Consider the following 11,086-nt stretch of genomic DNA (forward strand, 5'->3'; position numbering starts at 1 on the left):
CATTTGTCTGGTTGTTAGACTGAGGATCTCAGGACCCACCAGGGTCAGCCTGGGCAGAAACACGAAGCAGGCGGACTCCTCCGTGCCCCCCACCAGACCGAGCACAAGACAGGAACTGCATTGTCCACCTCCACAGCAGCTCCTTTCTTTGCCTTTGGCCTCACCCCAGGTGACCTCTGTCCTCCCCCATCAAACCCAGCTCTGACAACCTCCTTCACTCTGGGGAGCAGTGACTCGTGAGGCTAAGGCAGGATTCCTTGCAGAGGACGGAGTGTAGCAAGGGCCTGACCAAAGTCAAAGAGGGGAGCAGGAGGGGTGGCAGTTCAGGCTGGAGGATGGGTGGATGGGAGAGAAGGTGAAATCACATCCTGGAAGAAGAGAGAAGGTAAAATCACATCCTGGAAGCCGCCTCTTACTCTGCATCCGTTTGAGACCTGCATCCGTGCCTGGGCCCCATCCCTGCAGGCTAGAGGTTCCAGAGGACCGCTGCTTCTCTGACAAGGTTAACACGCTACACCTCCTGGTGATGACATGCACCTTCATCCCGGGGGGCCCCAGAACAATGCTGGAGCCAGTGGTGGGGTGAGAACTCCAGACCCTGGGGCAAGAAGAGGGGCTGGGGGTGCACAGCCCCACTTCTGTGCACAGGGCCAGCTGCCCCCAGCCTGGGCATGGCTAGAGGAGCCCCCAGGGCCCATGCTGGCGGGGAGGGGCCCCAGCAGACTGGGGCAGCTTTGTCCAAGTTTGATCTCTTTACACCCCTCCTTGTATTTTGTGTGCAGAAATGCTCCTAGGCCGAAAAGCAGATTAGAACAGAACACCGAGGCCTGTGCTCGGGGCTGGCTCCATAGTTTTCAGGGACAGGAGCAAAATGAAAACGAAGGCCCCTTGTTCAAAAATTATTCAGGATTCAAGGTGGCGGCCGCAAGGTGTTAAACCGAGTGTGCATGCCCATGGAGCGAACTCTGCCTGTATTAGTGGAGGGGGCTCAGCATCCCTCAGTGGGTCAGGGCAGAGTGGAATCTGGAACCCAGCCCCCTGACCCCCATACAGGGCTGTGTCCACTGCAGGCCTCACTCTGCCCAGAGAGGGTACTTGACCCCTGTCCCACCATCCCCATATTGGCCCAACTATACCTCCTTCCCATCAACAAGCTGGGGGCAAAAGACCTAAGATGGATATCTGCCCTGGAAATACACTCTTATACCCAAGAACCCCCAGTGCAAAAGGAGAGACACCCCTCCCCTCAGGAAACCCCCAGTCTAATGAGGGAGACACACCTTGTCCCCACGGGACCCCCAGTCAATAGTGAAGACCCAGGTAACAAGCCCGTTCTTGCTTAGCCCAGATTTCCACTGTCTTCTCCAAGGGTCTGTTATGATATTCTGGAGACTGTCCCCCTTCACTCCTTCCGCCCTGGCCCCCAGTGCCATCCAGGGGGTGGGAGAGGTGGCCAGCACCCTCCTACTGGCTTGTCACGACGTCTCCCGGTCCACATGCTGGGCGGCAGCACTGTGCCTGTCGGTGAGGGTGTGGGTTGCGTGTGAGGACAGAGGGTTGTGTGCTCACTAGGGAACAAGCTCTCATTTCCCCAGGCCTGTGACATTTTCTGAATGGTGGCAAATGAAACAGCCTCTCTACACTCCCAGCCTCCTTCCCCCCCACCCACCTCTGGTGCCCTGTAAGTTTCATGTGGCCTCACAGTCTGCACTTGGGTAGCCTCATGGTTTGGGTGAGGTAGGTGCTATTATCCCATTGCATTGTTGAGAAAACTGAGGGCCGGAGAGGGGATGAGACTTCCTCAGGGTCACACACCTCTCTCCTCTCGGGCCCTAGAGCTTCTCCAGCCCCTCTCCCAAAGGAGACCCGGGGAAGAGTGGCTGGGATGAAGGCCTTCAGATCCAGGTCATGAGGTATTTACGAGAGGGACGAGAGATGGGGAGGAATGTGAGAATGGGAGGACCTGGCCCCTCCTTTCGAGAGACTTCCAGATGAGCTCAGGGCTCCTGTGACCTCAGGAGGCAAGTCCAGACCTCGGTCCCCCACTGCTGGGCTGGGTGCAAGGAGTGAAGGCTATCATGGGGGATTGGCTAGAGCTGAGATTCAGGGAGAGCTTCCTGGAGGAGGTGGTACATTAGCCAGGCCCCAGGGGAGGGGCCCAGGCCCGGAAACGGCAGATCTGGGCGCAGAGCATTTCCTGCTTTCCCATACCCAGACCTGGGGGCCACAGCCTGGGCTTCCCCTGGCCCCACCCTGGCTGAGGGGGCCAGAGGGGCAGCTGAGGCCTGGAGGACCCGGAGGGAGGGAGGAGGTGGGGAGGGGATCCCAGGCGGGGGTGGTGGGAATTGTCGGGCCCTGCCTGGAAGGCCCCACTATTGAAGAATGGATTACCCGACACCCAGATTAATGGACTTTCATTTTGCTAAACATCTGTCACTGTTAGTGCTGGTGAGTGAGCGTGAAATGAGCTTTGACTGGGCTGCCATCAGTGGATCACGATCAGGCCACAGCTCCTGTGCCAGCGGCCTGCTCTGCACAGGGTGGCATGTGGGGGGACAGTCACTGAATGGGGGGCGCGGTTGAGGGGCTGTGCCATGGCCACTGGGAGTTACTACAAGGCACCGACAGATGTTCATCTCACTCCCAGCCCTGTGCAGGGGGCGCTGCCCCCAAGGAGGGTCAGCTGTCCCCTGAGGGCCCCTCCCTAGGGGCCTCTACCAAATAGCACATAACAGTGGTGAACACTTTTGTGCACTGACCATGTGCCAAATATTATTTTACATGTTTTTGCCATTTATTAAGTCATTTCAAACTCACAACAGCCCTATGAGGAAAGGGCTATAATTATCATGCCCATATTATACCCGAGGAAACTGGGGCCCAAGGATGTGACTTGCCCCAGATCACACAGTGACAGTGGTGAGCCCGGCTGAATCCAGGGATTCTGGTCTAAAGTCCCAGCTCTATACCACAACTCCCTTCTGCCCGAAGCCAGCGGGACACAGGGCAGTCCCTGGGTTTGTCCCCCACTGTGTCTGTCTAGGGCGTGGGCTTCAGACACGGCCCCCGAGAGGCCGGGGCGGAGCCCGCCCTGACACCGCCCCCGGCCTGCCCCCAGCTGTACATCCAGACGACGACGCTGACGGTCTCGGTGAGTCTGAGCGCCTCGGTATCCCTGGGGATGCTCTACATGCCCAAGGTCTACATCATCCTCTTCCACCCGGAGCAGAACGTGCCCAAGCGCAAGCGCAGCCTCAAAGCCGTCGTCACCGCCGCCACCATGTCCAACAAGTTCACGCAGAAGGGCAGCCTCCGGCCCAACGGCGAGGCCAAGTCCGAGCTCTGCGAGAACCTGGAAGCTCCAGGTGAGTGCCTGGCCCCGCCCCTCTCCCTCTGGGCCCGCCCAGGCCCCGCCCCCTTCCTGGAGAAGGTCAGCCTCCCCCCCAAGTCTGGTCCAATGAGGGCACTGGGAGAGCCCTGAGGCCGCAGGTGAGCCGATCCCACCCAGAAGAGAGGCTTGAGGCTCTAGCTTAGCCCCCTCTACCCGACTCTGACCGGGTAATGTGGTCTGTCCAGGTCCCGCTCCACACGCCCCCTGCTCCGCTCTAGCCTCTCCTTTCCAGGGATCCCTGCCTACCTAGGGAGAGGCGGGGTGGGGGGGTGTTGGGGGGGCCTCGGTTCAGGCAGAGTGACCTGAGACTTCGGGATTTCTCTGCCCTGGAGTCCACATCTGGGCCTGTGCCCTTTCAGTCTCCCTGGGGAAGGGATTGTCTGGAGGGCCACTGCTCTGGGGCTCTTTGGTAACCTGGGAGCTGTGGCCCTGGTGCCAGAACAGTTGAAATCCCTCGGCTTGGCTTTGCCCAGCCGCCCCCTGGCAGGGCCCTGAGAGATGGGGACTCAGAATACGGGCCCTGGGATGGATAAGTGAGGGCTGGGGCGGGCAGGAGGGCCCGCAGAGCCGTGGTTCTCAGGGAGGTGTCCAAGGAGACCTCAACTGTAGAGGGTTGTGCTTTGAGAGGGTTGGGGGAGGGGAGGATGTGGGACCCTTAGCATCTGAGGGGCAGACCCAAAGCCTGGGCAGGACTTGGTCCCTCAGTGGTTGAGGGATGTGTACAGGAGGGAGCAGGGCCACCATCTTTGCCTACTTCCCTGTGCCCCCTGGAGCTGGCCCTCGGTGTGACGAGAAGGGACAGAGAGGAGAGAGGGGCAGGGCATGTGAGGGACAGGTTAGGCCTTGGGGGACCAGTAACAGTGGTGACCATTTCTTGAACCCCAACTGTGGGCCACACCTGCCAGGAACCAGTTTTCATTTTCACAGCCACCTTGAAAGCAGTGATTTTTAGTTACTTGCTGCTACAGGTGAGGAAAGGGAGGCTCAGAAAGGCGAGGGACTCACCCAGGCCACACAGCAGCACGTGGTATCCCCGCTGCCTCTGAGCAGAGACCGAGGCCTCCGGCCTGTGGGCTGGGCCTCCAGGGGCCTCGCTTCTGTTTGCTCCCGGGCGGACAGGGTTGAGGGGTTGCTGTGGTCACCCCTGCCCCACTGCACACCTGACTCCCTCCCTGGACACCCTGTAAGTGTCCAAATGGTTAACATAGCAGCTCCTCCTGCCTCCCTGCTCTCTGAGAGTCTTGGGGGGCTTCCGTTGGTGGGGGAGGAGGAGAAGAGCCCCTCTCCCCAGGAGAGTTTCAGATCCTGGTGGCACCTGGGGTTAGCACTCTGCTTTCTCCCTCTAGTACTGGGAGAAAGGCCAGAAGTGGACATTGTTGGTGGCAGCAGGAGGGACATTGGTGAGCGTAGGCTCCAGAGAGGAGCCCCTTTGTCACCCACCAAGAGATCAGGAGAAACAGGAGACCTCCCCTCACAGGTGTGTTTGGACTGGGACAGCCCCTCTTACAGGCTCCCCGCGCTGGGGCTCTGGGTGAAGCATCTTCCATTCTCAACATCATTCCCACGTGTAGAAGGAATATCAGCCGTGGAAAGGAGGAAAGTAGCTTCCCACATCCAAACAGGATTTTTCACTTCCCAGAGCTCTCTCCCCTGTGAGTGATCTTCACAGCAGTCCTGTGAGGCCCGGATTGGGCTGGATCCCCAGCTGAGGCCCAGAGAGGGTGAGTGACTCTCCTGAAGTCACATAGCAAGGTGGTGACTGGCTGGCCCCACCCAGTGTCTTTCCCTTGACCCTGACTTCATATGGCCTCCCTCTCTCTCTCTGCTGAGCAGTGTACCTGGCTTCCAGCACCACCCCCCCCCTTTGATGGACACCCCTGATGACTCTGTTGGCCACACCCTCCACCAGATGACATCTGGTTCTCTCCAGTCCTGCTCTTTCTCCCAGAGCACCAGCTTCCCTGTACCTACAGCCTGGGATATTCCCTTCAGATGCCAGGTGGGCCCTCTACTTGCGATGGGAAGGGGCAGTGTCTTTGTGGGCCTCCCCACCTTTGGCCTTTCTTGTCGACGCAGATGTGCAGAAACCCCCACTGCCGCCCCTAACCAGGCCCTCCTATCCTAAGCACGGACCCCTCGCCACTCCCTGCCCCAGGCTCCTGACTTAGTTTTCCTCCTTCCCATGGAGACTCGCCCTTGCTGGGTCCCATCCCTCCAGGCCCTACTCTGCTCCAGGGCTCTTGAGACTGAGTGGGGCATCAGCCCTCTGGAGACCATGGGTATCTAACAGGAGATAGCACCCTGATCCCAGAGGGTGGCCCTCATGGTGCTGTGACAGGCCAGAGGGGACCACAGGAACAGGGCTGTCACAGAGTGCTGATGTCACCTCATTGACACTGTTGCCTCTGCCTCTGCTCCGGCTGGTCACCTGGGGACAAGGGACAAGGAGGGGTGTGCAGGCATGGCGAGGGGAGACCCAGCCTTCCCAGCCCCTGCTTCCTGTGAGGGAAGGGTGAGAGCTGCCCCTCCCCATGGCGCCCTGCACTGAGGACCAGAGGCCAGTGCCCCTTGCCCCCACTGTCTCAGCTCGGTAACAACAGGGGCCGTGGAGGCGCTGGGCAGGAGCTGGGTGATTAATTCTGGGAACAGCCAGATGGAGGGGGTGTGAGCGGGAGGAGTGGGGAGGTGTCACTCCCGCGGAGCAGAGACATTTTTCACTCTGTCACTGGCAGGCCACGTATCTTTAAACAAACAACAGAATAAATAATTCAGGGACGCGATTGCAGGCAGATTAGGCAAGGAAACATGGGGCCGACAAATGGGGGCTGACAGCTCTGCCTGCCGCTGCCCAGCTAATTGTTATCTGAGGCGGTGGGGACTGAAAGCCAGCAGCCAGGGCCTGTCGTCGGCGAGGGATGGGTCGGGTCCCTCTGCCCACACCCTCCCCCCCTCCCCCCCATGCCGAGGCTGCCCCTGGAGTGTCGCTGTCCCCATCCTGTCCTCATCACTGTGGTTATTCAGCCCTGCCCCTTCGCCTACCATTTTGCAGGGTTTAGAGTGTATTTCTATCCATGCCGTGGCTGAAAGCAGCTAAGGGTTTATGATCATCCCATCTAACATGAGGGAGCTGAGGCTCTGAGAGGTTCAATTTGTTAGAAAGGCCGCGTGGCAGGTGCTGAGATCCCCTACACCAGTGAGGGCAGGGCTGGACCTCAAGTGTCCTGACTCTTGGCCAGAACTCTTCCTTTTGAGCCTCACAGCTCCTGGGGGCCCCGGGCACAATCATTGCTCCCATTTTCCAGACGGTCAGACTGAGGCTCTGCTGAAGGACTCTGGGGCTCCTAGCTTATAGCTGAGGGCCGAATGTGCTTCTAGGTTCTGAAACCTACAGATTGGGTTTTCTAGAGGAGGCAGCTCTGGTGTTTCAGGGAGAAGAGGGGCCCAGCTGTCCCTCACCTCCCCGCCACTTTCTCTCGTCCCTACTGCTCTCGGTGCTGCTACGGCCACCCTCAGGCTCCCGTTTCCCTGCAGTCAGTGGAGATTTTGCTGCTGCTGCTGCTGAGGTTTTCCTTCACCTCTGAGCCAGGAGCTGCTGACAGGTTTACAGGTTTAGAATCTCAATAATTATCAGTTCACCCAAGGGGTGATGGAGCCCTGGGGAATTGATTCTCACCAGCCTTGGCCTGCGGGCTCGTGATTCACAGAGCCAGCTGCCGGCTCTTTTTTTGGTGGTGGGGGAGAGAGTGGGGTGGAGAGGTGGGGGTGGCCAAAGCCCCACAGAAAAAGAAGTCTAGGCAAAAAGGGCTACTCCTCTCCTGCTACTGGCAGGGAGACCACAGCCTCACAGGGCAGGGGAGGAGCTGCTTGAAGTCACAGAGGGAGGCTGAGGCCCTGGTCTCCAGAGGCTGATCTGCGCTGGCCTCCCACCTTCCGCCTCCTTTTCAGCACCTTGTGCCACCCCCAGGTCCCAGCCTCCTGTCGCTCAGCTCTCTTCCCCTGGTGCCTCCCAGCCCAGGCCCCTCCTTAATGATGCCCGGTCTGTGCTTCTTCTCCCCTCTTGGTCCTCCAGCATCCTGGAGGGACCTGGGCCATTTTAGAAATGAAGGTGGGCATTCTTCACAAACTGTAAGGCGCTGTGCTGTGTTCTTAATGTTGTCTTGTGTGTCGTGGGCACCATTTCCTTCCAGTAGCACCTAAAACATGAAACTTCCCTGCCCAGTGATTGTTCATCTTCCGCTTGAATATTTCTGCTGACAGGGAACATTTCAGCTCACCTACCGCACAAAGCGACCCACTTCGCTCTCAGCTCAGGCCAGGAGAGAGTTCTTCCTTTAGCTCAGCTGCACTCTGACCCTCATGCCTCCGCACTGGTCCCATGGTGTCCCCTCTGCTCACCCCACCCCGGCAACTTTGCTTCTTCCCACACTCGGGGGAACCCCTGAGAGGGTGACACAGTAGTCCTGCCTGTATGAGTGGGCTTCTAGTTACGCTGCTGTGACAAAGAGGCCCCAGGACAGAGTGGCTCAAATCAGACAGATGTTTGTTTTTCTCTGATATCGTAGTGCATGGGGGATGGGCAGGTGCAGGGACCCGGGTTCCTTCCATTTTGTCATTTCATCAGCTCCGAGAGGGTTGTCCTCATCCTCATGGCCGAGGCTGGTTGACCTCAAGTGTCTGTTCTGGCCCTGGAAGGGAAAAGAGAGGAAGTACAGGGGAAGCAGTCTATTTTAGTCAGATGACATGGAAGCTGCACACAGCCCTTGACACTTGTCATTAGCAGGAATGTAGTCACACAGGGCCACGTGGGGCTGCAAGGGAGTCTGGGAAACGTGGTCCTTAACTTGGCAGTGAAAAATGGGGAGAGAGGGTTGGGGGTGGTCAGCGTGCAGCCCACCACACTGCTCCCCTCCATGTCACCTTCTCCAGGCAGACACCCCTGGCTGCGCCTGGCAGATGTACCCTCTTTTCTGAGCTGTCAGGATCCTCACGGAGTCAAGGCAGTTTTATGACCAAGGGCACCAGGGCTTTCCCCCATCTAGTCTTCTCTCTCAGCGCCAGCAGACCAGCCTCAATTACTCTCACTGAGCTGTCCCCAGGCCACAGAGGGAGACCCTGAACCCTGGCAGGACAGGACAAAAACCAGGACCTGGCTGGGCTCCTCACCCCTCTGGCCTCAGCTCCTCATTTGTCAAATGGGGGTGCTGCTTATCTGGCCTCCTTGCGAGGCTGCCGTGAGGCGTGAACCCCGGCGGGGTGGAGGTGGGGGCACTCGTGCTGCCCAGGGGAGCTGACGTTGTCACCTGGCTGTGGCGGGGAGAGGAGACACCCAGAGAGGCAATGCTGGTCCCAGTGGGGGTGAGCAGGGGCCAGGGTGTTGGGTGCAGATAAGAGAGACTCAAGGCTGAGGCGAGTCAGGACACCCAGAAATGGAAAGCGTGGCTGCACGGAGGCCTGAGGGGCCCTGGAGGACTTCCGTTTCCCTTGGGCATGGGGAGAGGGCCAAATCAGTCATACGCCTCAGTTTCTAGCCTCGCAAGACCCCTCTCTGGTTGAATTATTTATCTCCTTTGTTCCCATTTTCCACTCACTTCCACTAGGCTGCCATCTACGTATATTCTTCACATGTGCTCTTCCAGAGTGTGTGTTGAACTTCTGAAAAACTCCCCCTTGATTATACTTGAAGACAGTATATCACAAATAAAAACGATTCTCTTAAAGTGTGGTGGAACCAGGAGGTGGCAGGGACTCCGTGTGGGGTGTGACACTCACAGAGGGTTGGGGTCGGGAGGCAGTGCTCCTAGAGGGACAAAGTGAAGAGGGAAGGGCCCTCCCGGCCAGCAGCCCAGGTGTGGGTGTGGGTGGGATGAGTCTGGGGGAAGCGGTGCGAGGGGCGGGGTGGGACCCTGCCCCGGTCTGGGGGATGCTCACTTCAGGGGTCCGGACTTGATGCCGTGGGCAGGGCCACACCCCTGAGGAAGGGGCGTTGGAAGAAGACAGCCCCTGACTCCTCCTCCCCCTATCTCTCTCGTTCCAGCACTGGCCACCAAACAGACCTACGTCGCCTACACCAACCATGCAATCTAGCTAGGCCACCGGAGCTGCACAGGAGGAGGAGAACAGACCCTTGTGGATGGTGCGTCGGGCCAGGCCCCCCACCCCAGGGGGGCCCAGCTGATGTCCTACCTGCCCGTGGGCACCCACGGACGTGGCTTGGTGCTGAAGATAGCACAGCCCCCAGCGGTCACTGCTGGGTTGCCTGGGCAAGCCGGGCTGGTGACAGGAGGAGGATGAAGGGCCGGGGAAGCTTCAGGCCACCCCAAGACCCTGTGTCCTGGACCAAAGCCCCTCCCAGCCGCAAACCACAGGAGGGCCCCCACGCTGGTTTTCTCTCTCCCTTGTCTCTCTTTGTCCTATTGGTGACCTTCTCAGTCTGTCTCCATCCCTGTCCTTATTTTCTCTTCTCTCTTTGTATCGCCTGTTCTCTCTGTGTCTGTCTGCTTTTTCTGTATCTTCTTTCTGTCTCTGCCTTTTCTCTGCCGTCTCCAGCTTTCTCCTGTCTTTTCTCTTGTGCTCCACCCAGGTCTCTCCTCTTGTGCATTTTTGTTTCCTGTCCTCAGCCGCCTCCTCACCTTCATTTACATCCAACCTTTGCTCTCTCTCCCTGCCATCTTTTCCTAATTCACCAAATCTTACATGTCGCAAAAGAGAAAAAAGGAAAAAAAAAAAAATCAAAACACAAAAAAGCCAAAACTAAAACAAATCTCGAGTGTCTTGCAAAGTGCTGCGTCCTCCTGGTGGCCTCTGTGTGTGTCCCCATGGCCCGCAGCTTGCCCGCCTGCCCCCGCCCGTCTGCCATGTGTCCTGCCCGCCTGCCCCTCCTGCTGATGACACGGAGTTCAGTGCCTGGGTGTTTGGTGATGGTTATTGATGACAATGTGTAGCGCATGATTGTTTTTATACCAAGAACATTTCTAATAAAAGTAAACACATGGTTTTGCACCCTGGCTTCACATCCACTGAGGGTCCTGCGGTGGGACCCCTGGCCCAGCCTGAAGCTGGAGAGCCTGGAGTTAGAGGGAAAGAGGAAATGGCTGATAGGGACATAGGGCTTGGGGGCAGTGGAGGCTGCTCCCTGGGCTGGCATCGGGTGGGGTCTTGGAGAGTCCTTGGGCAGGGAGGGGCCAGGACACTGTGGGAGGTTCCAGAAATCAGCCCCTGGTACTCCCCTAAGGGGGCTGTTCTGTCCCTGTCCTCTGTCCTGCAGCCCCTAAGGAGGGTACCATTTCTGCCCTGCCTCTCCTCTGGCCCACATCCCTCATGCCTGAGCCCCACCACCCCATCCCATAACCTGAGCCGCTCCTCTCCTTCCAGCCAGGAAACTCTCCTCTTGAGAAATCACCTTCCGGGGCTCCCAGCATCCACAGCCCTCCCCTCCTGCCTGTCCTGTCTTCAGGTCACAGGTGCTGGGCTGACGTGTGACTGTCTTGGTGATGAGTGTGTGGTGCGTGGCCAGGTGGGCCAGGTGCACGGCACAGGTGTGTGTGTGTGTGTGTGTGTGTGTGTGTGAGTGTCTTCCCCCAGCCCTGTGCGTGTCTGTTTTATCTGTGTGTAGGGAGGTGCTCCTGCACTTCCATATTCAAGCTTGTTTGTCTTGTGGGAGTGTCTGTCTGTCTGTTTAGGCGCACGTGGGTGTGA

The 11,086-nt window shown here is 58.4% G+C and overlaps 1 protein-coding gene across 6 annotated transcripts in view; it reads left to right on the forward strand.

Moving 5' to 3' along the window:
• GRM4 (glutamate metabotropic receptor 4) overlaps positions 1–9,668 on the forward strand; it is a 111,789-nt gene extending 102,121 nt beyond the window's left edge. For 2 of the 6 annotated variants that reach the window (XM_036870019.1, XM_036870020.1), the window contains exons 10-12: positions 3,119–3,365; positions 4,738–4,868; positions 9,426–9,668. In XM_036870019.1, coding sequence (XP_036725914.1) covers positions 3,119–3,365; positions 4,738–4,868; positions 9,426–9,479 — 432 coding nt within the window. In that variant the 3' untranslated portion in view covers positions 9,480–9,668. Of the gene's footprint in view, positions 1–3,118; positions 3,366–4,737; positions 4,869–5,224; positions 5,391–9,425 lie in introns of all 6 variants that reach the window. The other 4 variants (XM_036870021.1, XR_005021941.1, XM_036870022.1 and 1 more) reach the window with 4 other exon arrangements.
• The last annotated feature ends 1,418 nt before the right edge of the window (positions 9,669–11,086 follow it).

This window comes from Balaenoptera musculus, chromosome 11 (assembly GCF_009873245.2).
Source record: "Balaenoptera musculus isolate JJ_BM4_2016_0621 chromosome 11, mBalMus1.pri.v3, whole genome shotgun sequence".
Lineage (NCBI taxonomy): Eukaryota > Metazoa > Chordata > Mammalia > Artiodactyla > Balaenopteridae > Balaenoptera > Balaenoptera musculus.